Raw genomic sequence first — 13511 nt, forward strand, 5'->3', positions numbered from 1 at the left:
CTCCACTCCAGCTTAGTCACCAAACCTTGTTCAGCTTGGCAACAGTCAGCTCCTCCTGCGGATCGAGGTTTCAGCTGCTATACACTGGTGTAGCTTTCAGAGCGTGTTTGAGCAAGTGCTTCTTCTTGATTTGCATGCCAGCAGAGAAACACAGACCAATAGAGGTGGTTGTACAACAAAATGAGAAAAACTCCAACAAAAATATAAAATGTAAAGACATTTATCATGTCAACAGTCCGAGCACTGCACAGACAAGTTTCACCAAAAGATCCGTGAAACCACTGCACTCTAGTTTCACATGTTTCAACGTAACAGGTCTATTTAGGTATCTGAAATCAATGCATAGGTGTTACAAGTAAAGTGAATTTTCTTTGGAATTAACTATTTTTTTTTCTTTAAGGCTAGCTTATACCAAGACTCATTTTTGCTGGTTTGCTTGTGTATTTTTCCAGCTTGCTTATGTATTACCAAAAATGGTTAGGAAACAGAAACTGTCTGAAGAGGACAATACTTATTCATATACAAACCACTGACAAAAGGACCCCAAATGCTATATATTTTAATATATTTAGTAAAGCACCTTTTACATAACTAAAAAAAGTGTCTGTCCTATATTTTAAACATATATATATATATATATATATATATATATATAAGATATTGATCCCCTGCCCTCCCCAATCACCTCTGTCTGCAGCTCTCTACAAAGCACATTTATCCACTCACCACAGACAGAGCCTCGCACCAATCTCCTCAAATGTGGTCTCTCGGGGAGGTAGCGGTATTTGCATCCAAATATACTGAGGTTTGATGTGTGATCTCCAAAGAAACGGAGCTGTCGGTATCTTTCCCCGCAGCGGTAACAGAAATTAGTGTTACACTGGGAACAGGTCATGTGGTCACACCCTTCTGTCCTCTGAATGTGGATCTTCATGAACAAAAGGAAAAAGAAAAGACTATTTTTAGCCCCCAGAGCATGGAAAAGCAGGCACCGCTCCAGCACGATCCATATGCATCAGATGAAGAGATACTGCAAGCAGCCCCTTGCTGAACTTGGCATCTGCATTAATAGAGATTGCAGCTGTCCTAAGACAATAACGTTTTTTAAGGTGTGTTTCAGACCATCAAACACAAGTTATAGCTGTTTCCCGGCTTCTACATAAGGAATGCCTTCCACATAATTCTCCTCTTTGCTTAAAGTTGTTGTCTCACATGAGCATCTGAGTGATCCTTACCCTTACTGATGATGAAAAATTGTTTTTATTACCCAAGCAGACACATTAGTACCTAACTTTATTAAAAACAAGAGCATCACAGTAAATACAGTTGTGAACTCTGTCTCACCCCTCCATAGATGGGTTTCCCTCTTACGTCACCTGGGGCCCCACTCCCTGTCCCATTACCATCATAAATTGGTTTGGCATTTTGTAATAAAACAAGAAAGGCTCTGCTTCAGGATGAGGGACTTCAAAAGCACAGGATTTCTTATTTATTTTTAACACAGAATTAAGCCAGGCTGCCCAGCCTTCCATCTTGCTGCTGATTGTCTGCATAAAATAGCTTAATAATAATTTACCATTTCTATACCTCCATATACTTCTGCACAATTGGTACATTTACTCACTTTGCACAGATTTGGTAAGGCTTCAGTTTTAGTTAATAGTTCTGAGAAACTTAGAAGAGAGGTAGTCCTGAGGGTATTTCACATTATGCACTTCAACGCTGATTACACAGCTACTTCTAAATTTTGCCATTCAAACACATAGCTAATGGGGTGGTAAACACTTTTCCTAACTCATAAGATGGATTAATACTGCCGCCCCCCATGCTCCACAATGTAACTGCAGATAAAATTACCCAATGATTGAGGTTGGAAGTAACCCTCAGATGTCACCTCTTTTAACCCCCAGCTCAATGGTGGGCTAACTTCAGAATCAGATTAGACTGCTCCAAGTCTTGTCCCACCAGATTTTAGAGTCTTCAAGTATGGGTATGTCACGGTCTCTTTGAGGGACCTTTTCCAGACTTAACCACCCTCCCTGGGAACAGCGTTTCCTCCCTTTACATCCAACAGGAGTTTTACTTACTGAAACTTGTGATGAATGCCTCCCTAACTTCTTACTCATATCTACACATGTATTTTGAAGGGAGGTATGGGCAAAGACAAGACATCACCACTTAATGGCCCTGCAAGCACCAGAGGCGATGAACGCTCAGGTACAGCTGAAGCCTCTAACCTCAAGAGAGGCTCGTGAGGGTATCAGACATTCTTGAGAGGGTCAAGTGTGGTACTAGCCATGGTTCATCTGGGATCTGATAAATCTCTTCCACCTCAACTGCTACTGAAATTGGAATTTCACGTATGTAACAAGCTGACATTTTCCACCAGCAGTGCTGAAAAGACTGCTGGGTAGATGTAGTGAAAAGTAGCTCCAGGTAGGTCTGCTGACATCCTTGTGCCAATGTTAGACATCTCTAAATTTATTTCTGCACTTTCAAACACTGCTTTCAGGCAAAAGGCCAGGAGAGACATTCACACGCACAAAAGATTGCACTATAAAATGTCACTCTGTTAGACACAGAGGACTTGCTTTCATCCAACAGAAGGGATCCAAATAGGCTGACTAAACTATTGCTCCCCTCTACTTCGAAGCAGCACACCATTCAGTTTGTTTGTATCATTCTTTCACCTGTAACAGAGGTACCCTGTTTTCCAGAAATAGCTAGAAAGAATGCCATTGCTGATGAGCTTTATAAGCTACTTGATTTCAAAACATTTAAGTGTTCAATACAAGCGAACTAGGAAAAAAAAAGTCTACCCAATGTTAAAAAAAATCAAAAATTGGTGTAAAGGGATGTTGTCAGTTTGAGTTTTGCTTTTCCTGTACAGGTCTTATATAGAGAAGTGTTGACCATATTAATCGAGCCAAAGTTTCATTTACTTCATAAGGCATTAATTTCAATGGAAATTGAGGAATTTTAATTCTGAATTACTGCTTTTGCACACAGGGACCTTAGTGTACCCAAATAAATAGCTTTTACAATTTTATTCGAATTAGCTTTTCAGAGGAATGAAATTTAAACAGTAGATACACAGGATTTTTTAATTTTACAGGCACCTTTGCATATCTCTCCTTTAAAAATGTAAATGAGGGAATTAAGTTATGTCACTAAGAAGCAGCATCTTTTTTTTTTTTTCTGTTTAATATCAAGACTGCTGAACTGTCCTTTCTCTCCTCCAATTTACCAATCCAACATATTGAAGTTACCATCCAGTCTAACTGAAAATCTGTACAGCCTGGAACTTACAAAAACTCTACATGCAAATACTCATACTTCATGTTTCAAAAAATCATTTTTGTGTGCAGTACAAAATTGCAGGAGCTGCTGGCAATAGTTTTCTACATTCTACCCTCACTACTTTTCCTAAAAATCCATCTTGTGCATACCGTCTGCATCCTTCTACCTACACTTTTCTAGAAGTGTCCCAGTTCCAGACAGCCACCCAGTCATTGCAATCACCCCTAAGTCTCTTGAATCTACTTGTTTCTGGTCTAAGTCCTCCAGAGGCTTTTTTTGTGTGGACACATATTGCAATTATAACTTTGTATGAACTTTCAATTTATCTGAACTTTGTTTCTTCAAAACAAAATATTACAGACATTTTAGGCTTATCTGCACTCATCTTCAAAATCTGCAAGTCTGGAACAACTAGTTGTACTTACGCACATTTTTGTTGCCAAAAGAAATCCAAACCCCACCACCTTTCCCTTTTTGGTGAGGATGGAATCCACTCAGAAAATGACGTGCGGAGCTTGGACTCACTGCTACCCGCAGCCAAACAGACGATGCCAGATGAACTCCGTCCAATTCAGCCAGGCTGAATTGCTGAGTGCGTGACATTTCACCAGATAAACTCCAGCCTCAGTTCACAGGGATATTTCTCCCTCCCCTCGGCATAATCTGCCGGGAGAGATGGGTTACAAATATCTGTAGGTTGGGAAGGCGATCGCTGCCGGGACAGACACCACATGAGCACTCCCTGCTCTCCCACAGCAGGAGCAGAGATCAACCATTTTCATCACTGACTTGACCCCCTCGTGCTGTGCAGGGATGCCTGATCACAGAAACAGGCTCTGGGAAAGCTGTCACTGCTGGGTGAAGAGGAGACGTGCTGCTCTGCTGCCACTCCTCCCAGGGGAGCCTGGTGCATGGCTTAACCTCCCCATATGGCAGCAATGACTCTCCTCCCTCCAGAGAGGAAAAATAATTCAATCACCTTCAAAACTATGGCCTATGTTATGTGATAGCGTTCACATTAATCAGAATGGTGAGTGCACACCATAAGAGGTATATGACCTATGATTCCCATTAACATTCTTGTTTACTTAAATTTCTGCTGCTGTTCAAAGCTTTCTAAGTCAAAAACAAAACAAAAAACTGTTTCCTCAGTGTTATCATCTGAAGTCAAAAACAGTAGTGGGGAAAGGCAGATAAGGTTACAAATTTTATGGAAAGATATCTAATAATACATAGCAAATCTGCATGCCTTAGACAACTCCCTCTAAAACAAGACCATATCAAAATAAAACACGCTGAAACATCTCCGACTTGGATCTAGAAGAACAATAGATCAAGTCGTATGTTATCAACTCTTTTCCTCTTTCCTCTTTTTTAATTGCAAATATGATAGTCATCTGATTCAATGTAGACCACCATTCTGTTTTATACAGTGGTTTTAGGGGGTGGACACATTGAGAGTCAGAAAGGTATTAGCTCCAATCTCACCATCTCCAAATACTTAGCTGTTGGTGTGTTCATCCTCATATGGTCAGACTTCTTTTATTGCCTTTGACACAGAATGCTGCTTAATATGTATTTTTTAAATACTAAATAACCGATTATGGGGAAAGGAAGAAAACAGTACGACTGTTCTAACCACTAAGTGGCTCTTTTGATTATTTGCTAGTTACAGAGTTGATTTAAAAACCAACAGTGTGCTGATCTGAACCATTCAGAGGTTGTGAACAAAAATAACTTTTTCTACCTCTGAAGAAAAATACTAGGAGTAGGGGTACAGTTTATGAAAAGCTGGAACTCCCTCTTAAATATTCATTTATAACATCAAATTACCAGAAAGGACTTTTTAAACAAAGGTTCTTTTTGTGCTAATTTCATAAATTTCCATTTTGCCTCCCACCATACAGAAGGTTTTATTTTCATTTGACTAAAAAAAAAAAAAAAAAGAAATCTGAAGCCTTCTTGGAATCAATAGCTAAACTCATGCAACTTCAGGCTTCAAGATTAGAGATGTAGACCACCTAGGTTTCAGGTGTCCAGTCTTCTTATTCTGAATCCACTAAAAACAGCTATATACTTCAGGTTTTGGAAAGTCAGATTATTTAAAATGTATTAATGATACACACATTAATACTGATGTCTTTTTTATTCTTCTCTTTCCAGCTAGCAGCCCTCCTTTCCCTGCTTTTCCATGTTCGTACTTTTTGGCTTGGTGCATTGTTTTCTCCTTTTTTTGGACAGCTTATTTCAATAGTTACATCATTCAGATTGTCCAAAAATCTGAATCTGGACACAACTCAAGAAATTAAAAACAAAACAGATATTTCTGCCCACTCCAAAAGGAAGAAAGTTTGTAAAAGGATTTTACTGTAAGACTTCCCAGAAATCAAACATTTTTAGAACTGGCTCAAACCTATCAACTTTTACCAGATGAGAAGTTGTTAAAACTATTCAAAAGTCACGTGCATGCGGGAGGAAGAGTAAACAAATGATAACCGATTTCACGGCTTTACAAATTTTTCTTCATGCTTTGAAGTCTTTCAATTTCAAGCTATTGTATGACAGGCATTTCTTTCCCCATGACCAAAATAAGAAACTTAGTAAACTGATAAACATTCTCTTATTTGCACAGGGTAAGGCTCAAAGTATGACTAAACATACTTCATACATTGAGAAGTAAAACTTCCCATTTGCTATTTATTCCCTACCAAGCGTTCTAGTTACTATACTTTGTCACCTCCATGAAGTAAATGTAGTGCAACAGGTATGTTCAGATTAAGTACTCCCTTTCTAAAACGCCAGTCTCCCACCACCATGATGATCTCCAGATTTTGACTTATTACCATCAGCAACTGGTGACAACTGCTGTGAAAAACAAAAAAGCAAAAAGCCATAACAACCACCTCTGTTAAGGGTTAGGGACATGTTGGGCTGTTCCACCACATTCAAGTAGTGGGACATCTCTTCCCTATCCTGGAAGGATGGGAAATGGCATTTCTAGGGCATGAGACTGCACCTCATTCTGTTGAAAATTAGGCTAATTTATGAGAAAGGATTAAATGTTAGTTCTTTCACAAGCCTAAAAAAAAAAAAAATCTGGTTTTTCCAAAAATTAAAATCTTAGTTAACTTGTTGATAGGAGTACTTTCTGACTTACTCCAGCACTGAATTCACCCAAGCTCCTTGTAAAATCTGACAAAGATCACCATATTTCTCTAAGCCTTTAAATTTCTTTAAAGCTTTATTGTAGGAATAATTCGGACTGTAACACACTCATTACAAGTATAAAACAAAGCCTTGTCTTAGAATTTCTTTCATGTTTCTTTTACATGCAATGAGTCTGCAGAGCAAGTAAAACACCTGACCCAATTTTCTCAAAGGGTCAAAGGTAAGAATTTGTACAAGCGTGAATTCCTACCTTGCATTTTGGACACTTCTGGGCATTCCTCTGCCCGTGCTCAATCTCGTTGGCCCAGTGACGCAACAGCTTGTCTCCCTTTTTGTACTCTTTGCAGTTAACGCCTTCATGCCAAGGCGAGTGGCACTTGAAACACCAGACAAATTGGCAAGATGGACACTGGATCTGTACAAATGAGAAAACACCACACGTTAGCAAGATGTTTAAATTGATAAAGGATCTACTCCTCTCACTCCCTCAGTTTTAAATCATTATGACAAAAACATCATCATCACGCCTTGTGGAGCCTGGCTAATTTTTGAAAAAAAAAATGTTGCTGTGTTTGTAGAAGTATTAAGAAACAGAGGCACATTGCAGGTGATCATTTTCAAATGACTGGCCTCACACCTGGACCATGACCAAAGCAAGCAAGAAGCAGAAGCCACATCAGACACAGGCACATCCAGGCTTTGGGAACAACTCAACCTCAGCTGTGTTTGGCAGCACAGCTTCTGGCTGGGGAAGGCATGGCTCTCAAGCAACTACTCAGCCCTCCTCACCACCCCAGCCACAGCCTGTGCTTCACACCGCCCCTAATTTGTACCAGCTGATGGACCGAACTGAGGAATTCAACCAAACCCAGCTTTTTGGCCACAGCTCTTTCTGTACCTCGCTCACCACAGACACATTTGTGCTGGCAGTGTGTGGGGCAGGGATGCTGCTCAGGGAGCTCCGTCCAGGGGTGAGGACGCAGGCAAAGCCCCCAGGATGCATTTTGGAAATCCTCACATCCCACAGGCTGCCATGCCCTCTGCTCAGACATGCTGACTGCCTGCCCGCCGCCTCGGCTCTGTTTTCAGGCCAAGGCTGGCACTCTGATCTCCCCGAAGTATTTTGCTGGGGGGCAGCCAGAATTACTATTCATACGTGCAGTTCTTGCATCCGTTACTACCAGCATGCTAACACAAAGCTGATCTGATCTCTAACGCATGATCAAGATGAAGCTGTCTACTGTTCTTAATGCTTCTCCTTAAGTTCTACATACATAGATAGCATTTAGGTTTTTGACTAAGTTTTTTTTTCTTATTATTTTGAACATGAGTACAATTGATACAATGGCTCAAGCTGAGTACTTTTTATGACTCTGACCCATTTTTCAGTGGTTCCTTTAACTTCGTATAAAGCAAATGTTTTTGCATTGCAGTAGTATCTGACAGCATAGCCTAATTCATATAATGTGATGTGTCTCTCTGCATAGCAGTGTTCAACCAAGTATTCTACCTTTATATGATGTGCTGCTCGGTGCATCACTTCAGCATACCTCTTTATGCCATTCCAAACCTAAGTATCAGCAAGTGCAAGAATATGAGCTCATGCTCAAGAGAATTAACAATTTTCCTACTGCATACAAGACAACAGTGTTTCCCCCTCCAGAATTCTTTGCCTGGTCTGAATTGCAAAGAAGGAAAGCAGCCTCAAGATGTAGACAGATTTTCTTCTCTCTTTCCAACACATTTTAATTACCATTTACTATTCTCCAAAAAAAAAAAGTGTTTAAGTGCTAGAATACATACTTTTTTTCTTCATATCAAGAAGACTCAGACCCTGTAAAATTGAAATAGATTAAATTCTGATATCCTGTATCTTTTGCATGTATGACTTACTGCTTGCTGTAGCTACAGGGTGGCATTTTCCTAAGGTAAACAGTAAAATTTTTCATGTAGAAAAAAACCACACTTATTAGATGCTTTCTGTCAATGAATAAGTTACTGAGACACAGGGAGGCAGCACAGAAACAGGAAAGAACAAGAATAAAACCTATTTGTAGAGAAACAACACATGACAGCTGCAACACATGGATTACAAAGATTATTACGTTTTGGATGAGAACACTAATCCCTGACCCAAGGCCAGGACAAAGTATGAAACAACTGAAATACAGAATATAATCAGTGCCATTTCTTGGATTTTTTGGTCTACAGGCCCAGATGCTAAGTGATTGTTATCCTGCATCTGTGCATAATTAAGAACAACTGAACAGTAAATTAGCTTCCCACCCTGAAGAATCTAAAGATTAGCATTTTTACTGTTACTAAATAAATTCACACACAACACTGATTTAGGTTTCCAAAACCCTTTAGAAACCAACATGTGCAACAGATAGCTCTGATTACTGGCTTACTGTCTGGACCACTATCCCCGTAATTTCCTACAAGCTATCTTCAAACTTGTGTTTTTCAATATCACACGTCCCAGTGACCTACTGCTAGAGAGACATAGCCAGCATCACATTGCATTACTCAGTATTTATTATGCCTCAGGCAAGGATGGAACTTGTAGCCATGATTAACCTGAAGGAATCATAGAATCATTAAGGCTGGAAAAGAAGACCTCCAAAATCATCTGGTCCAACCATCCCCCTACCATCCATGTCACCCACTAAACCATGTTCCTAAGCATCCCATCCAATCTTTCCTTAAACACCCTCAGGGATGGTGACTCCATCACCTCCCTGGGCAACCAGTTCCAATACTTAGCAACTCTTTCTGAGAAGAAATTTCTAATTTCCAACCAGAACTTCTTCTGGCGCAACTTGAGGCCATTCCCTCTTGTCCTAGCTTTCATCACATGCAGCACTCAGTCATTTGAGATGGAACCTGAATGCTAAACAAACAAACAAAAAACACACACACACACACACCAAAAAAAAAAAAAAAAAAAAAAAAACACACAAAAAAAGACAATATCCTGGCAAGTTGCAAACTAGAGCTCCTTGCTTAAAAATTGACAACATAAAATTATTTTTTATTTTTTGACACATTCATTTCAGGCTCTTTCTATTACAGAATCACAGAATTTCTAGGTTGGAAGAGACCTCAAGATCATCGAGTCCAACCTCTAACCTAACACTAACAGTCCCCACTAAACCATATCCCTAAGCTCTACATCTAAACGTCTTTTGAAGACTTCCAGGGATGGTGACTCCACCACCTCCCTGGGCAGCCTGTTCCAATGCCTCACAACCCTTTCAGTAAAGAAGCTCTTCCTAACATCTGACCTAAAACTCCCCTGGCGCAACTTTAGCCCATTCCCCCTCGTCCTGTCACCAGGCACGTGGGAGAACAGGCCAACCCCCACCTCTCTACAGCCTCCTTTAAGGTATCTGTAGAGAGCGATAAGGTCGCTCTCCACAGAGAGCGACAGCAAGCAGTAAGGTCGCTATAATTATATTATAGCATGCATATAATTGCAAGAAATATACCAGCCACCAGGACGTATGCTTAATCTTATGCGTGCACATTGACATCAGATGTTTCCAAATACATCTCTTAGAAAACACTAAAACACAGGATGAGGTTCCAACTGCAGGATTTCAGAATAATGTCTGTTACCATGAGTGGCCCTGATGAACTGAAGTAGTAAACTAGTGGGATCTACCTCATTAAAAGGTTTGGAGTTACTTGTTTCCTTTTCCACCTTCCACAGAACAGAGCTAGTAAATAGATTTAAGATTCTGAATGAGCCACTTGACTGTTGTTGCATAGTGCCTGAACGTACATTAAGCAGGCAAAGAAAAGTATGCTATTTTAAGAACTATTATCCTTGCTTTTCTTGGAACTAGTGGCCACAAAACAAAACCCTAACCCTATTCAAAGTTGGATTCAGTGTACAGCATGGCAGATACTCAATAAATAGGAACACAACAGGGCAATTGTGGCTGTCTTTCAGATTCTTATATCATTCTTCCTCCACTTTTCTGAGAAAACCAAACAACGTGCTTTATGCTTCAGCATTAGCGCATGAAATCCTAACAAGGACACAAATAGTCTTTCATATGGTCTGAAGTAGTAAAATAATCTATAGTCCACTGAAGCAGATAAACCATATCTGAAAATAAAATAAAATACAAACAACCTTTGATGTTTTTTCAAGTATGTTTTTCCTTATACCAACATTTACCTTCTCTTTTATGATTTCTGTTTCAGTTGATCAGAATTGAGAGAATACATACCCAAGACATCAATCTCCCTTGAAATAGAAAAAAAAATATATATATACACAGCTTCTCATACTAACCCTCTTAGTTCTCAGCTTTCTGGAATACTGACCTTTGAGGCTAACATTTTCCATTTTCTTAGCTAGCCTCTTCAGTGTAAACTGTTCTAACTATCATTTTCCTCACCTCCCAGGAAGAGACCTTTCAAAATTGGTAGGTAACAGCAACACAAAGCACTGACCATTGTGATATGACGTTAGCAAAACTGACTTCACATTAGAAATATTCTGAGAGCTTGAAGCTGCAGGAAGATTAATGGGATTTTCTGCTGGTTAGTGGAATGCTGGTTACACGCTAGGATAGCTGAATAAATCGTGCAGTTGATGACATGAATTACCATCTCTAGCTACGGCTACATAGTCACTTATTTCAAAAAAAAAAAATATGGGCTCCTGCCAAAACAGCTGCCTCCTCCTCATCATCAACTCATCCCTTCTTTTGTACCAGCTGAAAATAAGCAACAACAAAACAAATCTTATGTTCCATTGGAGATGATCTTTGATCCAGCTCCCAGTGTGACAACAAAACATCAATATGGGCAAAAGCAAGCTGGCAGGAACAAACAGCTAAGAGCAAAGAGGGACAGAACAGCAAAATCACTACTTTCAGGGCAGTTCAGGCTTATGGCTGGCAGAAGTGATGTGTAGACATGAAGATGTCTGCAACTCAAGGTTAAAATTTGATCAAAAAAGGGGGGGGAACTCATTGGAATCAGCTGAACAGATTCATTCCATCACAGCACCTTAACAGCCTCTGACTCCTACCAGTTCTAGAGCACGGAGTTTCAGAAACTCTTCAGTAGTTCAAACAAAAGACAGTTTATGTTAAGAACCACACTGGAAAAAACAAAAAACATTTATGTTTCCAAAGTCAAGCGCTCAAGCCTTTATTTTATACAATGGTGTCTCTTCACAGAAGCAAGCAAGAAAATGTTGTTATGAACCTCATGGACTAAGGCATAAAAACCAACAATCAAGAACTGCTTCTTCACGGCAGGTCAAAGAGCCAACACTAAAACATGTGAAATCGAGGGCTGATAGAAATAACAAAAACAAACAAACAAAAAAGACAGAAAAAGCCATGATAATCACCCTAGTAAAACCCATACCTACATGTTGCATGCATAGGAGCTTAACTACCAATTTTTCATTTCCCCCCCCCCAGTTTCCTTTGGACTTTGGCATACCAGCTTTTACCAAAGGTTTGTTAGAATCTTGACAGCAACAAAATCTTACACTCCCAATTTGGGTCATAAGATAGAGGGCAAGAGTTTTTCCTTACTGGAAAGCTGGATCCCTTTGTGATATGAGTACTTGATGTATGAAACTAAGTCGTTTTATTGTTGTCCTGTGCTGTCCCACGCGCACTCATGACAAAAGGGAGGTTTGCATAGCAAGTTTCTCTTTTCTTCCTCTCCTCTGCCAACATACATGGACATGGTAATTTTCTGGATTCCAATCTCAAAAATGAAAAACAGCAGTAGCAAACTCAGAACTTCTAGGCTTAGATCAGCTTAGCTAACGTATAACAGCTATAGTAAGGAAAATTAGAGGCAATAACTTTTGTACCTCTTTAATCTGAGATGTTAAGTTTCTTTATGATTTAAAATGATGTATCAATTGTTAGGAATGTCAATAATATTTTACAGATACGAACTCTTGGTACAGAGGACTCAAAGAATACTCAAACATACTCCTGGATTTTTTTACAGCATTTTCTCATTAGAGTGTATAGGAGAGCAAGGGTGCTGGTGCAGAGCCCTTCTGTGCAGTGATCCTACCAGCACACTTCTGTGCAGACTTTCCCCATGCATGACTTGGCTCTTCTGAAGGCAGCACTTCCAGTGCTGGCGCTTCAGTTCAGAATTCCTCTGAGGCAATTCGTGCTTATACTGTTTGCACTGAAGTATGCGAGACCTCCCTGTCTCCAGTCAGACCTCTCCTATGCTATATGTGGGAAAAAAATGTCTTTGCATCCAAAGAGCCTATAATTTGAGACAGACAAGACAACATAGGAAAAATCACGTAAGAATAAGAAAACAGAGAATGGTCCACAGCTACGTGTGCATGTAACTACTCACATACACACAGTCATATATAGCCTTCTTTTTACACCTCATCCATGTGCTGAGCTTAAAATAACACACTAAAACTATACCTATGGCAGAAACAACACAGATTCAGGAACAGCCCCAAGCCCTGGACCATGGTTGTCCATACCATTTGATAGCATTTTCCCAATTGCATTTCTGATCTGTGTCAACTAGACGTTCCTCCAGGGAACACACCTGGACTCAGCTCAAAGCACACATTTTGACAGGGTCTGCTTCCCAGAGGAGACTTCAGCCTTACAGATCAGGACTACACATAGCACTTCACCACAGAAGCAGGGAAAAGCTTCTAGCAACACATAAGGCGCCCTCCGATTCTTTCTTTGATTAGGACTTCCAGGGGAGTGGTGAGAACATTTTAACCACAGCATTTTAACTCAGAGAGGACTGGTGGGCAGGAGTTCTCATTTTGTGCCTTGAAGACGACAAAAAAAAATATTGAGTTGGCACATCCATGATGTAACAGCTACACAAACTGTGAGAGGGATCAAGGGAACAGCACAGCCTCTGGCACCTTATGAGGCTGCTGCAGAAGCATTAGAATGGTGGGCCTACCTTGGACCATGCACCCTGTCTATATCTGAAGGGACAGTAAGTGGATGGCTGAAGAAGAATGGCTGCGGGCAGAAGGAACATGACCTGCAGCT

The 13511-nt window shown here is 40.1% G+C and overlaps 1 protein-coding gene across 1 annotated transcript in view; it reads right to left on the minus strand.

Moving 5' to 3' along the window:
* RNF217 (ring finger protein 217) overlaps positions 1–13511 on the minus strand; it is a gene marked incomplete at its 5' end in the record, with an annotated part of 60766 nt that overhangs the window by 14000 nt on the left and 33255 nt on the right. Inside the window, 2 exons of the mRNA XM_035320835.1 lie at positions 727–928; positions 6719–6883. Coding sequence (XP_035176726.1) covers positions 727–928; positions 6719–6883 — 367 coding nt within the window. The remainder of the gene's footprint in view (positions 1–726; positions 929–6718; positions 6884–13511) is intronic.

This window comes from Oxyura jamaicensis, chromosome 3 (genome assembly GCF_011077185.1).
Source record: "Oxyura jamaicensis isolate SHBP4307 breed ruddy duck chromosome 3, BPBGC_Ojam_1.0, whole genome shotgun sequence".
Taxonomy (NCBI): domain Eukaryota; kingdom Metazoa; phylum Chordata; class Aves; order Anseriformes; family Anatidae; genus Oxyura; species Oxyura jamaicensis.